General features: G+C 54.0%; 1 protein-coding gene across 1 annotated transcript in view; it reads left to right on the top strand.

Annotated features, from left to right (window-relative positions):
* The window catches only part of CCDC33 (coiled-coil domain containing 33), a 107726-nt gene that overhangs the window by 40234 nt on the left and 39836 nt on the right, over positions 1–27656 (top strand). Inside the window, exons 6-12 of the mRNA XM_055320094.1 lie at positions 3494–3603; positions 5420–5536; positions 8610–8701; positions 10022–10142; positions 15757–15886; positions 16462–16595; positions 17716–17787. Coding sequence (XP_055176069.1) covers positions 3494–3603; positions 5420–5536; positions 8610–8701; positions 10022–10142; positions 15757–15886; positions 16462–16595; positions 17716–17787 — 776 coding nt within the window. The remainder of the gene's footprint in view (positions 1–3493; positions 3604–5419; positions 5537–8609; positions 8702–10021; positions 10143–15756; positions 15887–16461; positions 16596–17715; positions 17788–27656) is intronic.

Raw genomic sequence — 27656 nt, 5'->3', positions numbered from 1 at the left:
AGGAGTAGAGACTGGCAGATGCCAGGAAGCTGTGGGCACTGGCATCAGGCTTCATCAGCAAGAAGCCCTGAGGTGGTACTTCTTCCTACAGGCTCCCCTCAGAGGACCAGCTTTCCTTCTGCTCTTGAAATCTCACTAGGACTTAGAGCTCCTGTCTGCCTCACAAAGAACAGAGAGCAGCTGCTACAGACCAGGGAGGAGGAAAGGAACAAAGCACAGGAGGCACACCAGTAAAAGGGGAAGGAGCTAGATGTGGGTCAAGCCAGAGGATATTTTTCTGCCTATAAAGGGATAAGTGGGGCTGTGGAGGTGAATTAAGAATACGTGGAAGAGGAGGGGAGCGCCTGGGTGGCTGGCTCAGTCGGTTAGGTGTCTGCCTTTGGCCCAGTCATGAGCCCAGGGTCCTGGGATGGAGCCCTGAGTCAGGCTCCCTGCTCAGGGAGGAGCCTGCTTCTCCCTCTCCCTCTGCTGCATCCCTTGCATGTGCTCTCACTCTCTCTTGGTCAAACAAATAAAATCTTAAAAAAAAAAAAAAAGAATATGTGGAAGAGGAGGAAAAATTATCTAGGACTTCATGCACATGAATGTGTGTGTCTGTGTGTCACATATATACGTACGTGCAGTCACAATGTGTTGTGTGCCTGGCAATACGCGTGTGTATAGTGTGTATGTGTGCGCGTATGCATGCATCTATGTGGCTGACAGGAAGTTAGGGGTTGTGGTGAGTGATCCCTGGGCTGGGATCCCACCTTGAGCTCTGCACATTTGGGGTGACTATAGGAAAGGACATGATGAGTCAGTGGCCCTGGGGCCCATCTGTGCAGCAGACAGGGGGACAGGACACACTGCAGAAAGAATAAGAGGGTAGGGAAGCCCTCCTGGATAGGCAGGGACTATTGGCAGGTGCCTCTTTGCAGATTGAAGTAGCTGGATGCTCATTGGAACCTGGTTGGAACCGGTTGCTGTGGTGATGTCTGTGGTGGGGGTGGGGGAGACGGGCCAAGCCAAGAGGTGGCGGGGAGGGGAGGAGGTAGCTCAAGGAGGTGTTAATGAAAAGCAAAGGGGAGTTGCAGACCCGTGTCAGGGCCAAAGCAGGCGGGTGACAGAAATGGCTTGTTGGCCACACAAAGGGAACAGGGGGAGGCTGGAAGGGCACAATGCCCAGAGAAGAAGCTGATGAAGCATGTTTGTAACATGGAGACAGGAACAGGGACGGGTGGCTGTCCATTACCCCCAATTGCAGCTCATCTGCTGGCTGCCCACACAGAGCTTGGGGTAGGGGGAAAATACAAATACCCCTTCTTCAGCCTCAGCAAATTCCGACCAGATTTGGGGACTTGGGGCCCATGGGTAGTGGCCACGAGGGGCTACAGTTTCCACAGCTACTGCCGAAGCTTTGGCTGGGAGCACTGGAATCCTCCAGCTGAGTTTTTTCAGTTCTGCTCAGGGCTGGGTGAGTATACAGTGCACTACAGATGGTTAATGAGAAGGAAAATAGTGACAGCTACACGGAGCATTTGCTTAGAATTTCATAGCTTGAAAAACACATTTCCCTTCCTACGACAATATTAGGAGAGGGATAAGGTTTTTCCTTTATAAAATATTAACATTTTGCAGAACAGGAACATGGAGCTCAGAGAGGTTAAGTGACTGACTAAAGACCACAGAGCAAGTCGGTGTGTTCGTACTGGAACCCAGGTCTCCTCTCTTCAAATCCCTTGTCTTACTCTACGTCCTGCAAGGCAACCTTAAGTCTTTTGGGTACCCATTTCCCTTTCTTTCCTTTTGGCACAGATCCCATATGGCCAGCTCTTGAAGGACTTTGGCAAGTGTCTTTCCCTCTCTATGTATCCAGGATATCTGGGGGGAGGGGGGAGAGTAATTAGCAAACGCTCCTCCTCTTCCACCTCCTCCACCACCACATGCTCATCCAAATGACCCACCCAGTTCCAAGTGACCCAGCCACACAGGGCTCCCAGCCCACTGACCCCGCGTGGCCGGCAGCTGTCCGTGGTGCTGACACGGCCTTGTCTCGAGAAGGAGGCAGGAGGCAAGGGGCTGCTCCCGTCTCCCTCAGATACACCTGTCCTTCCCATCCTTCTCTAGAGCTTTTAGATGCTTCCCTCCTCCATCTCCCTTATTCTCTCCTCCCTCCTTTTCTCCTTTTCCTCCTTCCCCACTTCCTCTTCTTCCTCAAACCATGGACTTCCAGAGTGGAAAGATGCCTCCAGGGTCACAAGCCCAACCTCTCCCATCAGCCATTTACTAGATCTGTGTTGGTGGTAAGTTATTTAACCTCTCTCAGCCCCACTAACATTTTTTTTAAAGATTTTACTTATTTATTTTTTTTAAAGATTTTATTTATTTATTCATGATAGTCACACAGAGAGAGACAGAGAGGCAGAGACACAGGCAGAGGGAGAAGCAGGCCCCACGCAGGGAGCCTGACGTGGGACTCGATCCCGAGTCTCCAGGATCGCGCCCCGGGCCAAAGGCAGGCGCCAAACCGCTGCGCCACCCAGGGATCCCAAGATTTTACTTATTTATTCATTCATGAGAAACACAGAGAGAGAGAGGCAGAGACACAGGCAGAGGGAGAAGCAGGCTCAAAGCAGGGAGCCGGATATGGGACTCGATCCCAGGACCCTGGGGTCATACCCTGAGCCCAAGGCAGAGGCTCAACTGCTGAGCCACCTAGGCATCCCCCCACTAACATTTTAAAAACAGAGATGGTGATTCATACTTGAGGGGTTGCAGTGGGGATTAGTTGGGATAATGGCTCAGGAGCACCCATTCCCATATCTAGCATGCAGCAGGTGCTCACCAAGCAGAATCGCCATGATTATTTCCAGGTCATTGGCATTCTCCTCACAGTTCATCCTGAAGTTTATGCATTTTATGACAAAATGTAGTCTCCTTGGAGGCTGTTTTCGAAGTGGTGCATAGTTCTTCGTGTTAGACTAGTTTTCATTTCCTTGGAGTAGACTTTTGTTGATATTTGTATTGAAAGATTTCTTGAGCAGATCACATTTCCTTACTGAGACTGAGACATTTGCAACATGTGGGAGATAAGCCCTCCGCTCCCTGCCTGAGGAGCTGGTAAGAGGAAGGGGTACTACGCCTGCTTGTGTGTGTGTGTCTCTGGGCTAGCACATGTGTGTCTGTTGCCACGGGGGCTCCGTGCTGTGTGTGCCCATCTTTGGGCTGGGTGTTTCTGCACCACAGGAATATCTTTGTTGCATCTTTGGATCCTAACAGCACCTAGCATGGAGACTTGCTCTGGGCTGGGGCTCACACAGTGCTTGTGAAGTTGTGTGTGTGTGTGTGTGTGTGTGTGTCCCACATGTGTATACTTGCATGTTGGTTCCTTAATATGGCCCCTGCTTCCTGCTCTCAGCTACATTCTCACCTCCCACTGGCTCACTTTACTGGGAGTGCAATGCTGGTCAGCTAAGCCCTGTTTTGAACTTGTGCTCATTTTTTCTCTTTTAAGATGTGATCCTCAAGGTGGTAGACAATAAAAAGAAAGAGGAGCTGTTGTCCTACCAAATCCCCATCAAGTACCTACGTGTCTTCCACCCCTACCACTTTGAGCTGGTGAAGGTGAGTCAGGGCCCTGAGACAGGTAGGGGGAGAACAGATGGGAACCACCTTAATGCCCCCAGCTATTCCTTCAGAGCTTCCCATGCTCATCCTGCAGTATGACAAGTCTTGGGCCATATGAGGCTCAAGAAACCCAGCTCCTGACAGGTAGACGTGAATGATTTCCTTTTTTTTTTTTTTTTTTTTTTGATGTGAATGATTTCCATGAGAATTCGGAATTCTCCAAATTCATCTCTGTAAAATAGCCCAATAGCATGGAACATCTTCTACATTAAATGAATACACCAGTTAAACATATTTTTCTAGGGGCGCCTAGGTGGCTCATTTGGTTAAGTGTCTGCCTTAGGCTCAGGTCATGATCCCAGGGTCCTAGGATCGAGCCCCATGTTGGGCTCCCTTCTCAGCAGGGCATCTGCTTCTCCCTCCATCCCTGCTCTCATTCATGTACTCTCTCGCTCTCTAACAAATAAATAAAATCTTTTTTTAAAAAAAGATATTTTCTGATTTCATATATGTTAAAAGTGGGAAAGTATCTAAAAATCAAAGAAATACAGTACTTACAGAGTACCTAGTATGTCCCAGGTCCTGAGCTAGACACCGTCTCTAATCCTCAAGGTGAATTACATTTTGCATACATAGGGCTAGAGACCCAGAGAGAGGAATCCTCTCAACATGGGTGACAGTGCAGATGAGTAGCAGAGTGGAGGGTAAGCCCGGGTCATACTGTCTCCCAGGTCAGTTCTTTCTGTGCTGTCTCCACGCACTGCCTTGGCAGGAGGAAGGCCCCGGAAATTTGGGACATGTGGGAGGGCAAGTGTTCCCTGGAGTGCAGCCCTCTAGTAGGCAGCTGGGCATGAGCCTGAGCGAGGAGCTGCAGGTGCCTTAGTCCGTGGCCTGAGCTCCCCAGGGCAGCTCCCCCACTGACTCTCTCTCCCCAGTGCTGATTGGTGGAAGGGAGAACTCACTCTTTCAGTGCTCAAGTACTTAGTAAGTACCTACTGTGTGCTAGGCACTGGACCAGAGATGAACAGAAGCACTACTTTCCCTTCAACGTGCACTCCAGACCCCTACTGTGGTTTGGAGTAAAGAACAATGTGGTGTAAGATTGCCTGGGCTCCTATCGGGGGTCTGCCTCTTCCTAAGTATATATCCATAGGAAGCTGCTTAACCCCCTAGGTCTCTGCTTCTCGTTGGCAAACTAGAGAGACTGAGCATGCATTTGGTCAGTCAAATGCAACAATGGGCGTCAAGCCCCTAGCAAAGTACCTGACACATAGTGGGTGCTCACTTTGGGTTAGTTCTGTTCCTTTCTTCCCTCCCCACTTCCCATCAGGCCCTGCACCAGTTCTTCTTTCCAAGCACCTCCTCAACACCGTGGCCTTGGGGTCTTTATCTTCCATTAGCCCCTTCCCTAAGCCTGGATGAGGTACCTGGGACAGGCAGGGACAGGAAGGCCCAGAGAGATCAGTGAGTGACTCACCTGGAAGACTCAGCACTTTAGTTGTGATTCTGCGATCATCACCCAGGCCCTCTGGCTCTCTGGCCACTTCAAAACACAGGCCTTGTTATCACACCTTCACGAAGAGAGCAGTCAGGCAGTGGTGCTTGTGAGGGTGATGAAATATTCAAATAGAAAAGGAAAGATTTATTATATTGATCTTGGAAGGGCTCGCGGGGACCATGAGCTTTAATTATCAGCTTGGAGCCCCGGTGGAGCAATGCCAAGTGATTGTCTGCAGAGGGCTGGATTTATGGCAGGGCCTGCCCCTTAGTCACTCTCCTTCTTGTGGGTCTTCTTCCCTCACCCTGTCCCCAGGCCGCTCAGTCCGGAAAAGCTGAGGAAGCCACTGCCAAGACCCACCTATATGCGACCGTCATTCGGAAGGGCAGCTTCTTCCCCCGCTACATCGGCAGCAACCACACAGCTCTGGAGGTTCCAAGACTGGGGTCCCTGGGGTGGGGGGGAGAAGGGGAGGGGGGAAGGGGCAAGCTTTGAGAAGCCTCCAAGCCCTGCCCTTCGCCACCTCTGATTGGCCTGACTTTGTGAGGCAGAGAGGGGTGTCTGGGAAAGAAACCAAGGAGGGAAAAAGCAATAGGGCTTTACAAGAATAGCCAAAATAGGGACGCCTGGGTGGCTCAGTAGTTGAGCACCCGCCTTTGGCCCAGGGCGTGACCCTGGAGTCCCAGGATCGAGTCCCGCGTTGGGCTCCCTGCATGGAGCCTGCTTCTCCCTCTGCCTGTGTCTCTGTGTTTCTCATGAATAAGTAAATAAAATCTTAAAAAAAAAAAGGAATAACCAAAATATTTTGTGAAGAACAAGCCTTGGGATGACAGGGATAGGGATAGAGATGAAAATGAGGCCTAACCTTTCCCAGCATTTCCGGACACAGTCCTGTCCTAATGTTGCCATCTCTTGTTCTGCTCCACACACACTGTGAAGGGAGGATGGAAAAGGGGGAACTCCCAAAGGCTTCTGTTTGCCTGAATCTCATGTGGGGGGGGAAGCCCCCACTTTGGCCCATATTCTCTTCTTGTTTTTTCTCCTGATCTAGGGCTTACAACCCTACAGCCACCTTGTATGCTAGTGCAGGTCAGCCCTGCAGGTTCCCTCTGTTCCAGTCTCCCTCCCTTTTACATTATGTCCTTTCCTGAGACCTGCCAGCAATCCTTTCTCTCTCTCTCTCTCTCTCTCTCTCTCTCTCTCTTTCTCTCTCTCTCTCTCACACACACACACACACACACACACACACACACACACACACGAAACAAGGAAGAGTGGCCACAGCTCGACCTTGCTGTTCCCAGGCCACACCCCACAGTGAAAAGGCCATTTGCTTAAGACCCAGCAGAACCTTGGCCTGCAGGAGTCTCCACGGAGGATCCACCCCACTCCCACCCCAGCCCCCAGAATTACTGGTATAGAGTCTCTAGCGCTCCACCTATCCCTTGGCCCCAGCACAGCTGTCACCCCTTCTGGTTCTGATGGCAGACTGGAGAGCACAGTGGGAAGAGAAATTGCTTCTGTTACTTATTGGCTCATGAGCAAGTGGGCTTGGGCAGCTATCTCATTCACACCTGACCATTCAGCGCTGAACAGGTGTAAATTAGCCACGACCACCCACCTCTCAGAGACCTACTCTCAGCCCCTACACCTGTTGGAGTCCCTGTGAGCTCTAGGGCCCAACAGCCCTGCAGTGGACTCCCCCAGCCCAGACTCCTGGCCCCACTCAAAGTTTGAAACACCCACATCAGATCCAGTCCTTTGAATCTGGGTCAGGGATTCAGTCTCCAGGGACCCCAGTGAACCCTGAAAGGCCCTAAGCACTTAAAAAAAATTTATTTATTCATAAGAGACACACAGAGAGAGGCAAAGACACAGGCAGAGGGAGAAGCAGGCTCCCTGTGGGGAAGCCCGATGCGGGATTGGATTCCAGGACCCCGGGATCATGCCCTGAGCCGAAGGAAGACGCTCAACGACTGAGCCACCCAGGTGCCCTTTCCTAAGCACTCTTTCAAGGCCTGATCAGCTCACACGTGTGGGGAGTTGTGAGCTACCAGCTAAGATGGTCCTGGCAGAGGGGCCTAGAAGGGAGTGCGCAGGGAGGAGGAGAGAGGAGCCAGAGCAAGCCCCTAGTCCCAGGTGCCCTCTTCCCCATGAAGGTCAGAGCGAGGAGGACCAGCACAGTAACGTCCCACCCCTCAGGGTCTGAGCTGGGATCCTCAGGCCCAGAGTGGAGCGGGGACCAGCCTCGGTAACACAGTGGCCCAGCTTTTCGTGAGTGGCCCCTCAGCTGTGTTCGCAGCCCCTTCCTTCGCTGCTTGCCTTCCCAAGAGCACCCCGTAATCAGGACCCTCACCCATCCCTCAAGAGCAGCTCAAGCCCAGCCCCTCCCTGAGGCCTGGCTTCTCCTCCTCCTCTCCCAGCTGTCAGGGCTTCTGTCTCTCTCACACTCAAACACAGCCTCTCCCTCCCCGGTCCCCTACTTTTCTCCTTCATAAATGGAGCTCATTTATCCCGGAAACACACACCGAGCTCTTACTCTGTGCCAGGTGTGTGTGCTAACAGCTGGGGATATAGCAGTGAATGAGGTAGACATGGTCTCTGCCCCTCTGGAGACTTGGTTCCAGCCAGATGGACAGAACACGAAAAGAGAGAAATTAGAGTGAACACAGGCTATGAGGAGTGCCGAGGAAGAGGTGGTGGGGGGTGGGTGGCTAAGAGAAGGGGGTGGGCTTTTTTGGTCGGAGTGGTCACAGAAGGCTTCTCAAAGGTGGTGACGGTTAACCCTAAGGGAAGAGAGAGCCAGCCACTGAGTTGCTGGGGGGGGGGGGGGAGTCTAGGCAGTGGGATCATCATGTGCGGAGACCCTGAGGCAGAAGCAAGTGAGCAGGTTGGAGGGGGTGAGACGTGTGAGGCTGGAGCAAGGGAGGACCTGGGGGCCGAGGGCAGACAGGCCGACATATGCAGGCCTTGACCCTGATGGTAACAATTGCGGAATTCATTCCAAGGGCAGTGGGAGGAGTCACTGCTGGTCTCAAGCTGGGGAATAACATGGTCTAATTCATTTTTCACGAAAGCAGTTTTTGCCATCATGTATTAAATTGCTGGGGAAAGGGGATGGGTTGGGGGGCAAAATAGAAGCAGAGGCCAGTGATGGGGTCAGAAGTAAGAGGAGCCACAGGACTCACAGTTGGGGGGTTGGGGTGAGCGCTGAGGGGCGAGTGGGAGCCCATTTGGTGGGTAAGGGGTGAGGGCCAGGAGCCAGATCAGGAGTCGCTCGGGAGGGCAGTGGAGGTATATGGGGCAGAATCCGTGTCCTCCCCCCGCCTTCCCAAGGCCTAGTCAGGGCCTGAAGGAGGGCAGCTTTGAGCCGAGAAAGAAGTAAGTGAGGCAGATGGAGGCAGGGATGAGCTCATTACTGGGGAGAAAAGTGGCAGGTGGGTTGGCCTTGTCTCCGAGAGGGCTCAAAGCCACCCAAGGCTCACCTGCCTCCTCTCTTCCCCAGGTCTTTCTCCGGGGAGTCAATGAGCCCCTGGTCAACAACTGTGACCCCATGGTGGTCATTGCCAGGGTGGTTCCCAACTACAATGATTTTAAGTGAGTGGGGCCCAGGCGGGTGTGGGCAAGGAGAGGGCGGGCAGGGCAGAAGACAGAGGAGGGGAAGGGCTGTCGCTGCCACCACAGGCCCTGATTCCAGGAGCCCTAGAACCCTCCCCTCCCCAAGGCCTTTCAAACCTCCCACTGGGGTCTGAGGTTCAGGAAGTTGCCCACAGTCCCTGCCTGGAAAGGGGCAGCTCAGAACTCCCTGCAGATGTCCTCAGCCCTCCACACCTGCTCCGTCCCACAGTCCCCCCTCCTACTCCAGCGCAGGACCAAGGCTCCAACCAGTGGTTTTTCCCAAAGAAGGCAGCCTGTGGGTCTGCTCAGAACTTCATGACCTTTAGCCCCGCCTGTGAGTCCTCTCCCTCACCCTCCTGAGGTCTCCTGGCCCCAGCCAAACTTGTGCCCCTCCTCCCCAGACCACCTTTGGGGGTTTGGTGGATTTGCCGTCCTCAGGAAGGGTATTTGGGCTAGCGTGGCCCCTGAGGGTCACACAGCGTGGGGAGTCCTCCAGTGCACATGGGCCCTGTGTGACAGCTCCATTTCCTGGGGATCAGCTGTCTGCCTCTGTCACTTCCTCTGACTCTTCTGGCCCAACAGGACTGCGCCACACCATCTGTTGACCTGGGAACACTCCTTGCTTATTGAAGGAATGAAGCTGATACACTCCCTCCCAGCCCTCTTAAGAGCTAGGCACATGGGGATCCCTGGGCGACGCAGCGGTTTGGCGCCTGCCTTTGGCCCAGGGCGCGATCCTGGAGGCCCGGGATCGAATCCCACGTCGGGCTCCCGGTGCATGGAGCCTGCTTCTCCCTCTGCCTGTGTCTCTGCCTCTCTCTCTCTCTCTCTCTCTCTGTGACTATCATAAATAAATAAATAAATAAATAAATAAATAAATAAATAAATGAATGAATGAATAAAATAAATAAATAAAAAAGCTAGGCACATAGCCACACGCTTGCTCACTCGCTCACACACACACACCCTGGACCCTGCCCCTGCAGCCTCCACGTCCCCCTTGACCTAAACTAGAACTGCCACCACCAGGGTGGGTCATTCCGGCAAGGACTTCCAATGGCAGGGCTTTTTAAAGATGGGGCCGCTGGGGCAGTCAGATGTGGCCAGGCCACAGCAAGTCATGGGGAGAACCTGGGAGCTACGGCTCATCTCCAGACCCAGAGAGTTCTCCCACACCTTGGGCCGGTGATCAGAAGGACCAGGGTCCATCACCTGTCCTGGTGTCCAGAGCCCTGCGCCCTCCTGCAGGCCTGAGCCACCCGCGGCACTTGTGGACTGACCGTCTCCTTGCCTCCCCAGGGTCAACCAGATAAAGCAGGACGCAGCTTCCGTGGGGCTGCCCATCACCCGCCTCTCCTTCCCTAACCCATCGGTGATGCGCTTCGACGTTCCTCGGGGCAGCCAGAACGGGTGCCCTCAGGTACGGCCCCCCCCAGGAAGTGTGCCTCCTGCACATCAAAGGGTCACACACCCACACAGGTAGTGTGTGACCTAGTAACAAACCAGGAGGGACTGTCAGGCCTGTAAAAGGCACAGGAGAGAAGGACAAATGGTGTCTGAAACCGCTGATTGGAGGTCCCTAGAGTACACACATTCGCAGAGACAGGAGGTAGAAGGGTGCTCGCCAGGGACTGGGGGGGAGGGGGAGTGTTATTGTTTCATAGGTACAGAGTTTCCTGTTTGGGCTGGTGAGAATGTTCTAGAAATTGATAGTGGTGATGGTTAGACAACAATGTGAATTTACTTAATGCCACTGAATTGTGCACCTAAAGATGGCTAAAATGGAACAGTTTATGTTGTCTGCATTTTGCCACAATAAAAAATAAATTTTAATTCGAGGCAAGAGGGACGTGAAGCCTGGCTGATTGGAGTGGGTATCCAGACACAAGACTCTTGAGTGTTTAATAGGGGAGGGATTGTGCAGGGCGATAGGGAACGAGAGCACGGGAGTGGAGCTGGGGTGCACAGGACAAGATAGATGCACGTTCAGGGCTGGAGGGGACAGTGAGTGGTGTGTCTGAATACGTGGGGGAGGGGTGTGCAGACTGCGGCTGGGTACCAGGGAATGGCCGGGTCCGTCTCTTCCCATAGTCTCTACTTCAGCTGGAGTTTGCCCCACATGATGGTCCCCACATTCCTAGAAGCCTTAAAGAAGACAGGGGTGCCTGGGAAGTCCTTCCTGTTGTCTGCCCACCACTCTTCATGTCTGGCATGGCAAATACAGAAAGAGGCACCCCTTTGGAGCCCCCTTCATTTAAAGGCAAGGACATTTGAAGGCTCAAATATGGACAAGAATGATGGTGGCAGGGAGGGGTAGGACGAAGGGGGACCCCGGGGATAGAGGCTTCAAACCCAAACCAATCCTCGGCCTGATTTCCCCAGAGTCCTCTCACACATGGCCCTGCATTTGCCCAGAAAATTATGAACCAATCAGCAGGCAATCCCGAGGGGCAGGAGGCCTGGCTGCTGTAAAGAGGGAGCCCCCTCCCCACCCCGGGCCCTCTCCGGCTGCCTTTGCTGCCCCACCAGTCTGTGTAGCGGAGGGGCCCCTAGCTCCGGAGACCTGCCTCCAGGGCCTCCTGCATGTGGGGGATGGAGGCCAGGGGCCCTGGGACGCCAGGACACTTGTCGAAGTTCATGAGACCACATGGCATTCGGGCAGGTTGAGAACTCACAGAGGTGCGGGGCGGCGAGGATGGGGCAGGCTTGCTGGCGGGGGGTAGGTGGGGGTGGGTGTCAGCCAGCAGCTTTCACACTGCCCTTCCACTTCCCTTCCTGCGCCTCCATTGCCTCACCTGACTTGAGGGGCGGTGGCTGGGCCAGGTAGTGTCCGGGGCCACCTGCCCCCTGACACCTTGAGCTGCTGTGACCTCCTCCCCACCCTGCCCACATGCCTGAGCCCTGCAGCAGCAATTTGAGGGCCTGGCGCCCCTGGGTTTTGCCCCCTGCTCTTGACTTGCGAGCTGCATGGCCTTTGGTCCCTCCAGTCTCAGAGTCCTACCCTTACTGGGCTGTCAGGTGCGCTCTAAAGGGCTCAGGTGCCCACAGCGTGGGGGGTGGGGGCAGGGGCTTAGGGGCTCCTCCCCTGTAGGAGCTGCTCCTCCCCCAGTGTTAGATGCCCCCTGAGACCACAAGTAACAGACACCTCAGGGACCAGGCCCCACGAGGTTTGCTGTCACGCTGGGCACGGGGCCCTAGGCAGGCAGCTGCCGGAATTGGTGGATGCACCATGTCAGCGGTGTCCCCAGGACCTGCTCCCGACACCCCCAAATTGCCACCGGCAACTGGCTAACAGCTCCCGGAAGCAAAATGTCGGGGCACCCCATCCAGGCAGGGCCAGGACCCGCGAGGGAGCCCCTCCCCTCCACACCTGCACCTGCACCTGCGGCTTTCCTGAAGGCCCCCAGATGCTCTCCTCTTGTCTCATGGGCCCGAATTGGGTCACGTGCGCTCCTCTCAGCCAATTACGGGGGCGTGGCATCACCGAGGGGTCTGTAAGTGACAGGTGTGCGGAAGGGGTGGGCCACCAGACGAAGCAGGTCACCTGGGACGGAGGGGAGCGGCCCTTTGGGTCGGCTTCATGCCCCTGGGAGCCTGGTGATGAAGGCACGACGGTCAGTGAAGGGACGGTTGGGCCGCAGGGCCCGAAATGGGGCAGGACTCAGCAATTCCTCCCCCTCTGCACCCTGCACCTTTGGGGGGGCCATTGCCCGACAGGCTGCCCCCGTTGGCCTGCCCTCCCTGCAGAGCTGAGGCAGAGTTCCTGGCCGATGGGGAGGAAGCAGAGGAGAAAGAAGTTGCCCACCGTCCTCCCCTAATTCAGCTCCGACGCCCGTGGGCACCCAGGCTCTCATGGGGCCCCTGTCGAGGGCCTCGTCTCTCGCATGGACCACAGGAGTGGCCTCCGCTCAGGCCCTTCCCTTGGACCCCTGGCTGACAGGACGCAGCCCTGGCGGGCAGTCACGGCTCCCAGGCCTACCGGCCCAGCCCCACAGGCTTCCGGCAGGCACACTGGGTGCCCAGGTGTCCACATACATGCTGTCCTCTCCGGTCTCGCTGCACCCAGCCTAGAATGGCCCCCTCCCTCGGATCCCCCAGCCAGGAGTCCTTGCTTTCTCCAACATCCCAGCTCCCACCACCCATACTTGCTTAGACCTCTGCATGGATCATAGGAGAGTGTGTGTGTGTCCCATCACCTGGGAAGATGGTGAGCTCCAGAGGGGACAGGGTCTGACTCTAGCTCCCCGAGATGCCCCGCAGCACTCCTAAGGTGTACAGCATGGAGACGCCCCCAGGCGCCTCGCTGAGTTCAGCTGAACTTTCATCTTGGTGGCCAAGCAGGCGTCCAGAGCCAGGGTGTCCTAGCTCCCTCAAGGTCCCCCAGCCTCAGCCTCTCCCCAGGATGCGCAGAGCCGGTTGTGGTAGGTGTGGGTGTGGATGCGGGGGCCCAGGGGAAATGCGAGGAGGCCCTACGGGCCCTTGTAATGAAGGCTCTGTCCCCAGGGAAGGCAGGTCTGCCTCAGTGGCCAGGGGTTAATGGCTTTGCTGAAGATCACAGCTGAGGGTTAATCACATTCCTTAATTCTACAGCCCGCCATGGCCTTGCCCATTACTGTCTGTGGTCAGTGGCTTCCCTGCTGCACACTCTGCCCCCACCCCGCCACACACACATGCCACCAACACCTTCCCCGGGGCCCTGGCATCAGATTGCGAAGGAGGCTTAATCTGGAGTCCTTGCCGCTCCCCCTCCCTCCCTCCCTGCACACACAAGAGAAGCTGCCCCTCTCTCCCCAGGTGGAGGTCCGAAGGGATCTCTCTTGGAGGACTCCTCCTGGGAACCCATTCAGGGAAAGACCTGTCCTTACTGAGCAGTCAGACACTATTTCTTGCTTAGTCGACTCCATTTGGACACATTAACAGGCCCCAGAGAGGACAGCCAGCAGCCATTAAATGTTCCCCTTCCAGGGTGGGAGCAAGGGATGGGGGCAGAAGAGGACTGAGTGCCCCAGGGCCTGGCAGATGGTCCGGGCTACGGGGAGGCCCCTGAGGCTCCCAAGAGAATGGGGCAGCTCTGGGATGGGCATGGTTTGGGGATCAGTCCTGAAAGACCATTCCCAAGCCCCACAGAACCTGGAAGCAGCTTCTTTAGCCTGGCCTGGTGGCCGCGTGGTTGTCCCTGAGCTCCCTCCAGAGCCCATTCTCAGGAACAGTCCATCACCCCAGTCACGGTCCCTGTGTTCAGGACCCCTAGCCCCAAAGTGACTGCAGCCCATGTCCCCAGGGGCAGGGGCCTAGGCAGACACAGCTGAGCCTCAGGCTGGGCCTCAGAGAACCAGAGCGGACACATTAGTGTGACAGGCAGGAGGGCCTGCCACCGCGGCGGGGGCGGGGGCGGGTGGACCCACACTGATATTTCAAGATCCTGCATCAATAACTCTCCAAGCCAGTGGTGCATTTGTGCTGACCTTTCTGAGCAATGACGGGTTCCCGCAGGGGAGCAGGAGGTGGGAGCAGCCGCCACTGTCACTGACAGCCCCTGGCTGGGGATGAGGCAAGGCAGCCTCAGGGGGAGTCTGCACCAACGACCCCAGCCCCTCCCTGTGTGGGGACCATGCAGGGCGGCCTGCTGTGTTCCATTCCCCCTGTCCCACCTTCCAGCCTTTGCAGAGGCCTCCTCCCCCTGGAGTCCCGCCTTATTCCAGGCATCCTCCAGCCCTGCCCTGCTTGGAACCACCACCACCTCTGTTTTCCCAGCCAGACCTCCCTCCTTCCCTTTGCCCTCCCACGTCTTGCTTCAGAGCCATCCCCTGGTCCTGCTTCCTGCAAGACAGCTTCTGTGACCACCGTCGGGAATGTCCCATGTAGCCCCCTTATTCGGGGGCTCTAGTCAATGCCATCTTGTTTCACTGTGTAAATATGACTCACGCGCATGCCCGAGCTGGGGCCTGGTGTGCTATCAAATCCCCCAAATTCCGATGGCCTGCGTTGCCGATGCACCAAGGCTCAGGCATCTGAAGAGCCTCTGCAACCCATGTGGGGCAGAGGGGGGCTGGGGCCAAGGGTGGAGTTCATGTCTACTTTGGCGTCTATGACACCACCAGCCATGGGTGTGAGTGGGCACAACTCTTTAGGAAAAGTTTACCCATGAGCAGTCAAGTGCCTTAAAATGTACATCTTTGAACTCAGCATTCCCATTTTGGGTACGCAGGAAATGATTTGAGACACAGAAATACATGTCAAAGAATATGCAATGCAGTGTTACTGTAGGGCCACGTGGGAAGGGGGAAACCAGGGCACCTGGATGTGACAAAATATCCTCTGGCTACTGAGATCATGGATGCCAAGTATTATTTATGACTCTGGATATGCTTAGATTTTCACAGTAAATGAAAAGCATAGGATGTTAGGATGACAATTAAGTACAAAATAGGCTTAGGAAAAAACTAGAAAGAAACACACAGCCTGGGGCACTTGGGTGGCTCAGTGGTTGAGTGTCTGCTTTTGGCTCAGGTCGTGACTCCGGGGTCCTGGGATCGAGTCCCATGTCAGGTTCCCTGCATGGAGCCTGCTTCTCCCTCTGCCTACGTCTTTGCCTCTCTCTGTGGGTCTCATGAATAAATAAATAAAAATCTTAAAAAACACACACACACACACACAGCCTTAGGACGGTTGTCTTTAGTGTAGGAATCTACAGTGTTTGGGGGGAGGGTTTTTGTTTTTGTTTTAAGTAGGCCCCACACTCAGTGCAGAGCCCAACTTAGGGCTTGAACTTGTGACTCTGAGACCAAGATCTGAATTGAGATCAACAACCAGACGATTTACTGGCTCAGCCACCCAGGCACCCCTGGGGTTTTTCTTTTTAATCCTTCTACTTCTCCATATTTTCCAAAATTCATTCATTACACGTCTGTTGCTTTTATAATTGGGACAAACGTTTGTGATGTGTGTAGACACACACGTATGGCTATATCTGGACATCCCTCCATTTGGGAGAACCCATGGCCCTGCCACCGACTCCCACTGTCTCCTTTTAGCTGTCCAAGCCTGGGGGAACCCCTGAGCTGCCCTCGTGGAATCAGTCCTTCCTCTTCCAAGGTCGAGATGGAGCCACCAACTTCTCAGAAGACACAGCCCTGGTGCTGGAATACTACTCCTCGACTTCCAGTGAGTGCCCCTTGGTGCCGGGGTAGCTGTGCATCAGGACCTGAGGACCAGGGGGTGCTCAGACCACCTGCCTCCGCCCCCTGCAGGGACGCCCCAGTGTGTGCAGACAGGTGGAGGAACGCCTGCCGGGCGCCAGTTTCCCCTCCAAGCTGTGAGCCCTGAGGGATCTATCACTCCGTCCTCACTGACAGGCACATGGGGAGGGGGTAGTCGTGTGATAAAAATGCACGGATCTAATACGGGAATAGGACCCGTGTGTCCTGCCCATGCTAAAGGACAAGGGAGCCAGGCAGGCGTTCCACCACGGAGAGAGTAAGGCCCCTGAGGGCAGAGACAGGGGAGATCCACGTACAACCTAGAAACACCAAATATGGAGAGCTGGCCTTGAATTCAGGGAGCCCTAAGAGCAGAGGAGGAGGCTACTTGGGCAGGCAAGGCCAGGAGTCAGGGAAATGAGGCGAGGGGGAACGGGATGTTAGGAACCAGAGGATCCAGCGCCTGCTGGAGCCTCCAACACGGGGCCCGGGGGCCTGGGCTGGGGTTCTGGTCGGAGTCCCAGCTGGTCCTCCCCACAGTGAAAGGCGGTGAGCCCTGGACCCTCAGCAAGCCCCTGGGCGTCTCCGTGTTGCCACTGAAGAGACGTTTGTACCGCAAGATGCTGGCAGGGAAAGGTCTGAATGGGCTTCGTGTGGAGAGGCTCCCCATCACTGTGAGTGCCCCCAACAGAGCCCATGCCGGCGCCTGCTCCCGCCCCACCCCACCCTGTTCCACCTTGCCCCACTAACACCAGTGAATCTAGCTTCTCCGGCAGCTTCCACCGGGGCCCCTACCACGGAAGCCGACCACTTTCGAGTGTAAGGAGTTCCCCAAGCTCCTGCCCAGCAACAGGAAGAGAAGCACAGGGAGGCCCCACCGGACGGTGGCAAGAGTACAGGCCTGGGTTTAAATCCTGACTTGCCTTAGGTCTCACTGTGCAACCTGGGGCAAGTTTCTTAGACTTTCTGAACCTCAGAGTGCCCACTTTTAAAATGGGATCAACAGGGGATCCCTGGGTGGCCCAGCGGTTTGGCGCCTGCCTTTGGCCCAGGGCGCGATCCTGGAGACCCGGGATCGAATCCCACGTCAGGCTCCCGGTGCATGGAGCCTGCTTCTCCCTCTGCCTGTGTCTCTGCCTCTCTCTCTCTCTCTCTGTGTGACTATCATAAATAAATAAAAATTTAAAAAAAATAAAATAAAATGGGACAACATGCCTTTATAGGATCTCTCTGTAGGATGAGAGAGCCAAGAGCCCAGGCTCTAGAGCCTGACTGTCTGGGTCCAAATTCTGGTTCCACCTCTCATTAGATTATATGACTGCAGGAAAAATTAAAGTCCTGGTGGCTCAAGTTCCTTGTCTGTAAAATGGATTCATAGTAATAGAATTTTTCTCATAGGGTTGCAGTGAGTTTTTTTTTTTTTTTGAGGAAATATGTGTAAAGTGCTTAGAATAAGTTCTCAATAAGAATTAATCATCATGGTTTATTTCTATGCCACCTTTTCCCCTAGAATGCTTCTGGCCTTCCTGAACATAATAGACCTCAGTAAATGGGACTTTTGCCCCTGTGCCAGGATGCAGGTCTGGAAGTGCCAGTCAGGTCTTCAGTGGAGCCGGGAAGGGAAGTTTGAGGCAGTGAGGGTGAGCAGAGGCAGGGGACCGGCTCCTGCCTCCCTCTCATTACCCAGGCAGAGCCCCCAGCAGGCCCCTTCTTGAGAAATCCGGAGCAACGGGCAGATCAGAGGCAGAAGCTGCCCTGGCCAGCATGGACTGACTGCTCCGCTCTCCTCCCCAGGACACCAAGCTGAAAACCATAAATGGTGAGGCCCCCACAGTGGATATCTCCTTCCAGCTGCTTTCCTCTGAGGTAAGGCTGCGGGGATGTGGAGGGCAGCCGAGCGCCAGCTCCTGTAGCCCCGTGGTGGGTTCCAACCCCCTGCACAATTGCTGGCCTTGTCCAGGGGCTGGGGCCAGAGGCTTTGAGGAGGAGGGGACCACTGCTTTGGCTAGAAATGTCTGAGGGTGATTTAAGGCTCCAGAAAGTGAGATAGTAAACTGAGATTAGGAAGAGGAGAGTTGGGATCCCTGGGTGGTGCAGCAGTTTGGCGCCTGCCTTTGGCCCAGGGCGCGATCCTGGAGACCCAGGATCGAATCCCACATCGGGCTCCCGGTGCATGGAGCCTGCTTCTCCCTCTGCCTGTGTCTCTGCTTCTCTCTCTCTCTCTCTCTCTCTCTCTCTCTCTCGTGTGACTATCATAAATAAATAAAAATTAAAAAGAAAAAAATAATTTAAACAATTTATTAAAAAATAAAATAAAATAAAATAAAATAAAATAAAATAAAATAAAATAAAATAAAATAAAATAAAAAGGAAGAGGAGAGTTGAGAGAAGAGGCCACCCAGGCCTGGGAGTCGGCCTGTAACTCAGCCCAAGGCAAGGCTGCCTCACTGGGATCAAAGTTCTACAAGTCCTACAACTAGGATTTGTTCAGGTCCTACAAACCTACAACTAGGATGTCAGCTTCCATGGCTGTGTAACAAACTGCTACAAACCTAGCGGCTTAAAACAGCACCCACTTATGGGCTCACACTTGTATAGGTAGGCAATCCGACAGGGCACGACTCAAGTCAAGATGTTGGCAAGGTCTCATTCCTTTCTGGAGGCTCTGGGAAAGAGTGTGCTTCCAAGGCTCCCAACATCTCTGTTTCCTCGCTGGCTGTCAGCCGGGGGGGCCTCTCGGCTGCTGCAGCCTGCCTACATTCCTTCTCCCAGGGCCCCCCTCCACATTTCAGCCAGCAGGGATGTCAAATCCCCCCCATACATACCTCAAAACTCCCTGGCTTTCTCCTTTGTCAGCAGCCAGAGAAAACCCTCTGCTTTTAGAGGAGCTGATGTGATGGGGGAGGCCCACTCTGATAATGTACCCATCTCAAGGTCAATTGTGCCACGTGACGTGATCCCCGGGGTCATAGCTCCCCATAGGCATGGGTGCTGGGGATTAGGGTGTGAAATCTTGGGGGCCCGTTTTTGGAATCCTGCCTACCACAGCTGGGTTGATCCAAGTGGAAAGCTACTACCGGCTGAGCCCCGCCTGGTGGATGGGATCTCTTCCTCCAGCCAGCGCTCCCTGGACTCTGAGTCCCGGCTGGACCCTGGTCATTTGGCTCCTGGCAGGCACCCTCTGCCACTTTTTAGTCTGGGATGCTAAGACAGACACAAAGCGGGGATGTGGACAGGTCAGGACCATGAGCCCGGGAACTAGTGACCAGGGGCCAACCTCTGGGTCAGCCCCCTCCTGCCAGCTTCCCACACCAGGAAAAATAGCCACTAGCGCTGGGGTAATACTTGCCCTGTAACCTCACCCATGGAGCACACAGGGAATTAATTGCCTGGTGTAGGGTAAGAGGCACATATCTGGGAACGTAGCCACTGGAAAAATGTGTCCCTACAAGGCCTCTGGTAGGTACCCGGGACTTCCCATTAGCACTTCCCCTCTGGAATGTTCGGCATTGTCTTCTAATTCCTGATTCCTCTAATTCCTGGTGAAAGAGAGTTTGTCAGATACAGCCCGTCACACACCCCTGCTCCCACCCCCACCTCCATCCCTACATCGGGTGTAGGACCAAGAAGGTATTGGGAGGGGAGGACATAGAAGCAGCAAAAGACCCCAAGAAAGAATCAGGGTCCTTAGAGAAAAAGTCACAGATTTCTCAGATTGGAGCTCAACCCCCCACTGCCTTTTGCCGGGGTCTTGAGTCTGCCGGTGGCCACTGCCCATCCCTTCCTCACCTGCCCCCGCCTCCCAACCCTTCACTGGGGTACATGTGTCCTGAGGACCGAAAGGAGCATCAAGTGCCCCTGGTCAGGCCATTGCGGGACCCAGGCAGGCAACAGGCAGGTGGACCGGACCCTTCCCCAGTTGCCCAAGGGCTAGGCACAAAGGTCTCATTGATGAATTATTCACCAGAGCTGTGCTAAGTGCAGAATTAATCCCTTTCCTTCCAGCTGGCGGCCTCACTAAATTATCCCTCCAAGTCATGCGGGAAAACGCTGCCGAATTCATTTAGCGGCTGAGTGTTTTGATCTGGGCCTTGTGATTTTTAGCTTCCCCTTCCCCCAGCCCCCCTCCCCCTGGAGGCGGGTAAAAAACCTTTCAGTAATGGATTTCCGAGAAGAAAGGAAAAGAAAGGGATCAAGATTGGGTGTGAACCAGGAAAATAGTACTAGAGGAAATTCAGATTCTGCAGCCAAGCATTCACACACAAACACAGCTCCACACTCGCACACTCCTCACACCATCGCATGAGACGGTCCCATATGCACAGACATGCACACGTGTGCACCCCCACCCCCCTTTGCAAGGGTGCACACGCTTAATGCGTATACCCATGTTCGCACACAATGCAGGCCGCCACACAGACATTTTCACACCCCTGTTGGCGTGCACAGAAGCTGCATATCTTTGTGGCTAAACTGTTCCTTGGTGACACTATATGTGAATTGGCCCATAACTGACTCACTTTGATTCTAGAATCTTGAACTCCAATTTTGGGGCAAATGTGGTGGGTTCCACATAGGTTCTTGCAGCCAGGGCACCCAAGCCATTCATTGGCTGTCCTTGTGGATACAGTGAGGAGAGGGAGGGACTGGCAGCCATGGAGCCCATCTGCCTTTTTTCACCCTCATCGGGCTTGGACGTGGCTCTCTGCTAGCATCTGAGCCCTCTTGGCATCCTTCTCACTAGGGGTGGTGGGAGAGTGTTGAGAGCTGATGAACAGGTGGATGGTGTCGTAGCTGAGCCCAGAGGGCCCAGCCCCAGCTCCCTCACTCACCATCGCCCTCACGATCATAACACTGGTGTTCTCTGTGTCACTGCCAACATTTATTGGGCACCTACTGTGTAGCAGATACTGTCCTGGTTTGAGAGATCTTACAGTCCTCATAAAGCTTGCATTCTTCGAGGAATCCAGGGAATGTGGACCAGACAACCAGCAAGTGAGTTCATGAGTAGCATCAGCTCCTGGTAAGAGGCCTGACGAAACCCAGTGAGAGCAAACACTTGACAGGCTCTGAATTCCTTGCCTCTTCCTGTTGCACCTATAATGTTGTCTGCAAATTCATGGTGGAAGGTACCTGGCCTTCATGTCTGCATTCTTGCCTGAGGGACCACGACCACTGCTTCTTCCATCTTTTAAATCAAACACTGCTCAAAGCTCCATGAGCCACCGCCTGAAGTCTGGGATCTTAGAGTCCCAAGGACACTCTGGCTGCAGGGGGGCTTGGGATAACGGGCCTCCTGGGGCCCCTCGTCCATGTGGCTAATGGTTCCATCTCAAGGGCAATTCCCTGCAAGTTGTCAGACGTGCTACTGAAAGGTGATGCTTCAGGAGAAATAAATACACATGGCCTATTTGGGTACCGCCCTCCTGAGGACACATCCTCGTTCTCCTGAGCCTCCATGGGACAGAGACAGGTTATCCTGATTAACTGAGGTTTTGGTGAACACCTACCCCCCACACCCACTGCTTCCACATCACCCATTGTCAGAGCCCCGGGAACAAGAGTATTGCGGAAATTCCAAACAGGCAGAGACCACAGAGCTGTCTCTCAGGAGCCCATCCTGGACAGGATTCTCCTTGACAACATCTACTGCAGGTGGACTTAACCTTACTCTGCCATGACAGGACGCTTACTACCACCAGAAGTGCCCTGTCCCATGGCTCGGTGGCCACAACAGATAGAAATGACCACCTCCCACTGAGCCCACCCTCTCTGTGCCCCCAGGCTCCTCCGTGCAGCCCTGGCAAGCCCCCAGTGCTGGGGATACTGGCACACTCAGCCATCCGGCATGCTGCCTGGCACACCAGCCAGCAAAGCCTGCAGGTTCTGTGAATGGCAAGATGGACTGTGCTCAAAGCTAGGTCTGTGGGCCATGGGTTAAGCTTTTTCCCTCTGATGGGACTTGTCTACAGGCACCTGCTGCTGAGAGTGATCTGCTTTAAGCTGGAGTTGTGTGTGTAGATGAATATGTGAGTAACTACATAGATTCACCAAAACCATATATATGCCACAATATATGCATATATGCCACAAACTTCCCTTTATCACGCATGCTGTGGGGGTTGGCCTTGGACGTCCATTCGGCTCTAAGAATCCATAAGCCTATGGCTACTCCACATATACATATATGAATAACCTTTTGCCCTCTTTCACTTTCCTTCTGATGTTGGCCTCTTCCCTTTGAAGAGTGTGATCTGGTCCCCCAGGAGTCTGTGCTTCTCCAGGCTAAGTAGTCTGCCTCTTTTAATGAACTGGTTTCAAGATCCCATAGCATCCTAGGTGCCCTCCAGCTTACAGGCAACCTCTTTGAAGCGAGGCCCATACTGACCAGGTTTCCTAGGCTGACCCATGTGGACGGGAGCCCAGCATCCATGTGATAGATGCTCACTGTGTCAGTGCTGCCTCCTTGCATGGAAATGTGCCTCCTGCAAGGTGGGACAAGTCTATGCAGTCCTCTGGGTGTCTGGCAACAGTGTGCCCTCTCCAGCTGGGATTTGGAATCCAGAGTCTTATGCAGGCAGAGATGGGGCCCCTCACATTGAATGGCTGCCTCCTTCTTAGTCCACAAGCCTGAGAGGTGCTGGAAGGACTTGAAACCCATGCATTTCCTTGGATTTTGGCACAGGGTAGGTGCCCTTGAGGAGAGAAGGAGATGGCCCCTGCTGCCACCCACTGAGGGAAGTGGTGGTTCCCACAATCCCTTCAGACCCTCCCCCTTCCCTGTTCTTACAGGGAGAGGCAAGGCAGGTCTTCAATGCCATGCAAAGGGCTGCCTGGTGTTTTCACTCAAATCAGCCACAAGGCTCTCTGGAGACCAAACCAAAGTGGGGACAGGTGGCTGTTTAACAAATGTGGAGGTAATAGGCAGGTAATAGGCAGAACCATGCTTACTTTTGACGAATTTTTATAAGTTTCTATGAAAGCTCTGAGTGGGTCCTCAGAGAAGCCCCAACACAAACCTGCCTCCATTTCCTCATGAAGCACAGCTGCCTAGAAGACCCAGTGTTCAGGATGGCACGATAGCATCCTCCGCTGGTTTTGTCCTCTGAAGGGTTCTGTCCCCACCCCCAAGACTCCAGCTCTGAAAATGCTACCACAAGGACAATGATGGATCCCGAGAAAAAGGACCCTTTCCCCTCCCACAACCGCACAACATCCTGCCTGTCTTCCTTTCCACCCCATACCCCCTACACAAACAGGGTGCATCCTTAAGTCTGGGTTTGAATCCTGGATCTTTCACTGATCTTAGCCACCCTGAGTCCCACCTTCCTCATCCACAGAGGGGAGGTGTGATCCCTACCAGCCAGGAATGTAGTGAAAATTGAATGAAGGAGCATGTGTAAGTGCCCAGCCCAGTGTAGCTGCTGACAAACATGCTGAACTCATCAGAGATGAGGACAGGGCTCCTGGGGGAGGGGAACAATGAAGCCTTGCTAATCTGTCACTCGGCGCCCGCCCCTCATGACAGCCGCTCCACCAGATTCACATCCATAAGGACATCAGGAGGCCTTGTCAAGTGCTGAAGATAAACATCACCAGCCCCACATTTGGTCTCACAACAATTTTTCAGGGAATGAAGAAATGGAGAAGAGACAGACAATCATCTCTCTAGAGGCCAGAGATGCTGAAGTCCCCAGTGTACCCTGCCTTGAGCTGGGAGCTGTGGAGGAGATGGAGAAAGTAGAGACCTGCTTTCTGGCCTGTGAGTGGACAGGGCTGGACCAAGAGCCATACTGAATGCTCACCCCAAATGGCTCACCAACCACAGGATTCTGTTGCCTTGAGAAAGTTAGCCCGTGGCTCGCAGCCAGAGATGGAAAGTATTGAGTCAGGACACAGGGATGGCCAACGAAGCTGGACATTTGGGCCCTCCCCTGGCCTGCTCTGCTCTCTCTCATGTACAACCGTTGGGTTGAGGAAGGGGGGCGAATGAGAGAGGGCAAAGCTTCCAGACCAAACTATTCAGAGAGTGGGGGCAGAACTTTTCTCAAAGCCACACTATCCAAGCTTAGGCCTTTCTTCAGCCAAACCATATGTACCCCCACTCCACCCGAGGCCATTCAGGCATGAATTGTTAGCCAGTTTTTAGATCTCCAACCTGTGCCAAGCAGTAAAGCACCCTGGCAGGTCATTACCACCCATCTTGCTAAGGTTTCTGGATGAAGTACACTGAGCATACAAAGGTCAGGGGAAGAGTCACAGGAAAGAATGGTTTGAGCTATGCCTCAAGGAATGGCTTGAAAATTGGCAAGGCAGAAGGAATCACAGACGCAAAGCCATGGAGCCATGACAGTATCAGAAGCACACGGGACGAATGGCAACTGTTGTGGGCAATGAGACTGGAGAGTTAGATGGAGCCTACTCTGTGGAGGGCCTGGATGCCAGGATGCAGGTTTAGACTTTGGTGGTGGTGGTTCAAAGTGGTTTTGGCAGCAGTAAGGTGTGATCTGATCCATTTCCAACTCTATGTTGGAAAGCTCTCTCTAGATGACAATGGAGGAACCCAATGGGAAAGATTAAATGCAGAAAACCCAGGTTCCAAGCTAACGAGAGTGAGCCCACAGACTGTCCAATGAGCTATAGGCAAGGCTCTATTTAATACTAAAATCCTTGCCAGAATTTTAAAATATCCTTATCACTGGCTCCCCTCCCCTGACCCCACAACTTGCTTTTAAATTAACCCTCTGAAACCATTTTCTGGAGAATGAATTATGGTCCCAGTGAGGATTAACACTCAGACCCTCTTTTGCTAGCAGACAGACTCAGAGCTTCCAGCCCCAGCGCAGGTGCAAGACCATGCAGGATGCCATAATGAGGCTTGTGATATGCATGGGAGGCAGCAAGCCCTCTTGGAGGGCCCCGTTTTCTGAGCCTCGCCTTCAGCTGAAGAGATAAGAACCTACAACTGGGGCCACAGGAAATGACAAAGCAGTGACTGATCAGGGAGCTGCTGCACGGGGCTCATTATGGTGCTTGCCAGCGGGCGAGACACCCTTATCAGGGAGAAAATTGCATCAGGCCTCCTGAATTACTAGCGATTGGAAGCAGATTTCTTGGGACGCACTTTGTTAGATACCTAATGAGCGGGATACAGGCGGGCAGAGCCCAAGGCCGGCGGGGCGGGGGACAAATGTCTTTGTTAAACAGAATTTGTCAGTTTCCGCTGCAGGTTCCCCGGGGAGGGTTCAGGGCCAGCTAATTGAATTAAGAGCGTGTGCGCTCCAGCGAGAAGCTCAGGGCGGGGCGAGCGGCGGGCAGGCCTGAGGGCGGGCGCTCTCAGCACCAAGGACAGCAGCTGCACCCTGGCTAGTGGGTAATTGCCAGGGCAGGCTGGAACTGTTGCATTTTGCATGATTATGGATCTAGGGGACCGAGTGGGTAGGAGGGAGGCAGAGATGTAGGGGAGGAGGAGGAAACAGGTGACCCAAGAAGCCTCGAGTCTGTGATGCTATTGGCCTGGTCTGTCCCAACAGACCCTCCTCTGCAGGCAACGGGGAGGCCTGAGAGGCATGAGGAAGGGAGTCTTCTCTTCACCATGACACTCACGTGGTTTGGGGCAGCTGCGGCAACACAAGCAGCGGTGGGCTGTGCAGCGAGCCTGAGCCGGTGCATGGCTGTGCATTGCTTCGAGCTTTCAAAGTAGGTCTCCCAATTACAGCCCTAATGAAGCAGGACGCGGTGCAGCCACGGAACCACAGAGTGAGGGGGCCACTTGTCAGCCCCAAGCTGCCTTCACAAGCAGGGGCAAGGCCTGCTGAATAGCAAAGCAAACAAGCCGGCCTCTGGGGTGGGCTAGCAGCCTCCACCCCCACCTGGAAGAAAGGGGGAGAGCTAGGTAAGGCTGGGCTTAAATAGGAAGGAGTAGTCCCCAAGGCCCTATCCTCTCTCCTCATCCTCATTTTAGCACTGTCTCCCTCCTCCTTGCTCCACCCTGACCACCCACATTCCGAGCAGCCTGGCCCCTTCTTGTAGCCCCAGACAAGCTCTCTTCTCATGAGAAGCAAGGAAGAAGGGCACACTTGCCTCCCCACAATGTGGGTAGACTGAAGCTGAGCAGTCTGAATAGGCGATGTTAAGAAGAATTTAGGTACTGTGTGGGGCATTGTGGGCCTCCTGGTGCCCCTTACCTCACATGACAAGAGCAACAGCTTCTGGACCTCCCTTTGGGGCCTCTACTGTGTGGGAGTCTAAAGATTTTTCTGTAAAAGTCACCCACTTGCTTTCCCCCAACTCCCAGGGCAGGATGGATCCTGACAAAGTTGATTAGAGCGGGAGAGTAGAAATGTGGGCAGGAGTCCTGCAAGGACAAGTGTGGGAGGTGGGGAGGTACTAGCATGAAGCAGCTGTGGGAACAGGTACAGTCCAGCGCCCGCTATGGAGAGTTCAGAGCAGAGTAGATCCACTGAGTCGGGTAAGAGCTACAGGTAGAGCAGCTGTGGGTCCAAAGGTACAGAAGAGTTGACATTCATCACTACTCTGCCTTTCCTTCCCTCCTCCTGAGAACATCTTCCCCCCATAATCTGCCTCAGAGACTGACAAGATGAAGTCACTGGTCTGGACTGAGGGGCCAGTGTCATTTTAATTTTATCTTTGTGATGAAAAATTAAATGATTTATACATCATAAATTTCAGAATCCTACGTGAAAGTACCTGGTGAGTGGATGTGAGGGTGATATGGCTGCAACATCTCTCACCCCATTGATCACCAGATTGATTCAGCTGATCTGGTTGGCTAAGCAGATGTCCCCTTCCTCCCTCACTGCTCCACATGCATCCCTCCCGAAGCTGTGCTGTCTAGATATTGAAGGCCAGTTCCTCATTCAAGGGTTTACGAGTAGCTGCGCTCCCCTGCTAGAACCTCTAAAGCTCTCAAGGTCCATTTGTAGGAGAACACAGGATAGTCAAGCTTCCAAGACTCCAGACACGTCTAAATGAGCCCCTACTTATGACAATCTGCCTTTTTTTAAAAAAAAATTTTTTAAGTACCTGGTAAGTGCCCCGCTTTGATGAGGAACCAAGTAAACGTCAGCTCTGGGTCACTGAGTTTACCCAGCTGGTACTGGGCCTACACAGGGTAGATGTCAGAGAGACAGGCTATGGGGGAAGGGACTCCCTCTGCAATGTGTCCCTGCTTTCAGAGCTGATGGGGTACCTCTGGAGACCTCTCTCTTGATTTCATTACTTCCACTTCCTCCCCTAACTGGATTAGATGGCAGTCTATGAAATCCAGGGCAGCAAGATTGGCTTTCTGCCTGGAAATGAGGAGAGATGTCATTACAGGTCCTGAATCAGCATCTCGCCCCAGTCCCAGGGGCCACCTGGTCAATGGGGAGTCCGTCTTTGCCCTGGCTAGTTGTTCTTTCCTTCACTCTCTCCTGTATCCATCTACCCACGCATCTCCAGTAATCATTCTGTAGTTCTCCTGCTACAGCCAGTCTGGTGTTCAGCTATTCTGAGCAGGAGACACATGCGGTGCTTTTTCCTATCTAAAACATGAAGACGGGGCACTTGGGTGGCTTAGTTGGTTAAGCATCTGCCTTTGGCTTGGGTCATGATCTCAGGGTCCTAGAATAGAGCCCCACATTGTTGGGTTCCATGCTCAGCAGGGAGTCTGCTTCTCTCTCTCCCTCTGCCCCTTTCCTTGCTCCTGTTCTATCTGTCTCCCTCTCTCAAAT

This window comes from Nyctereutes procyonoides, unplaced genomic scaffold (assembly GCF_905146905.1).
Source record: "Nyctereutes procyonoides isolate TBG_1078 unplaced genomic scaffold, NYPRO_anot_genome, whole genome shotgun sequence".
Lineage (NCBI taxonomy): Eukaryota > Metazoa > Chordata > Mammalia > Carnivora > Canidae > Nyctereutes > Nyctereutes procyonoides.
The sequence above is the reverse complement of the archived record's forward strand: the minus strand, read 5'-3'. Positions and strand labels throughout refer to the sequence as shown.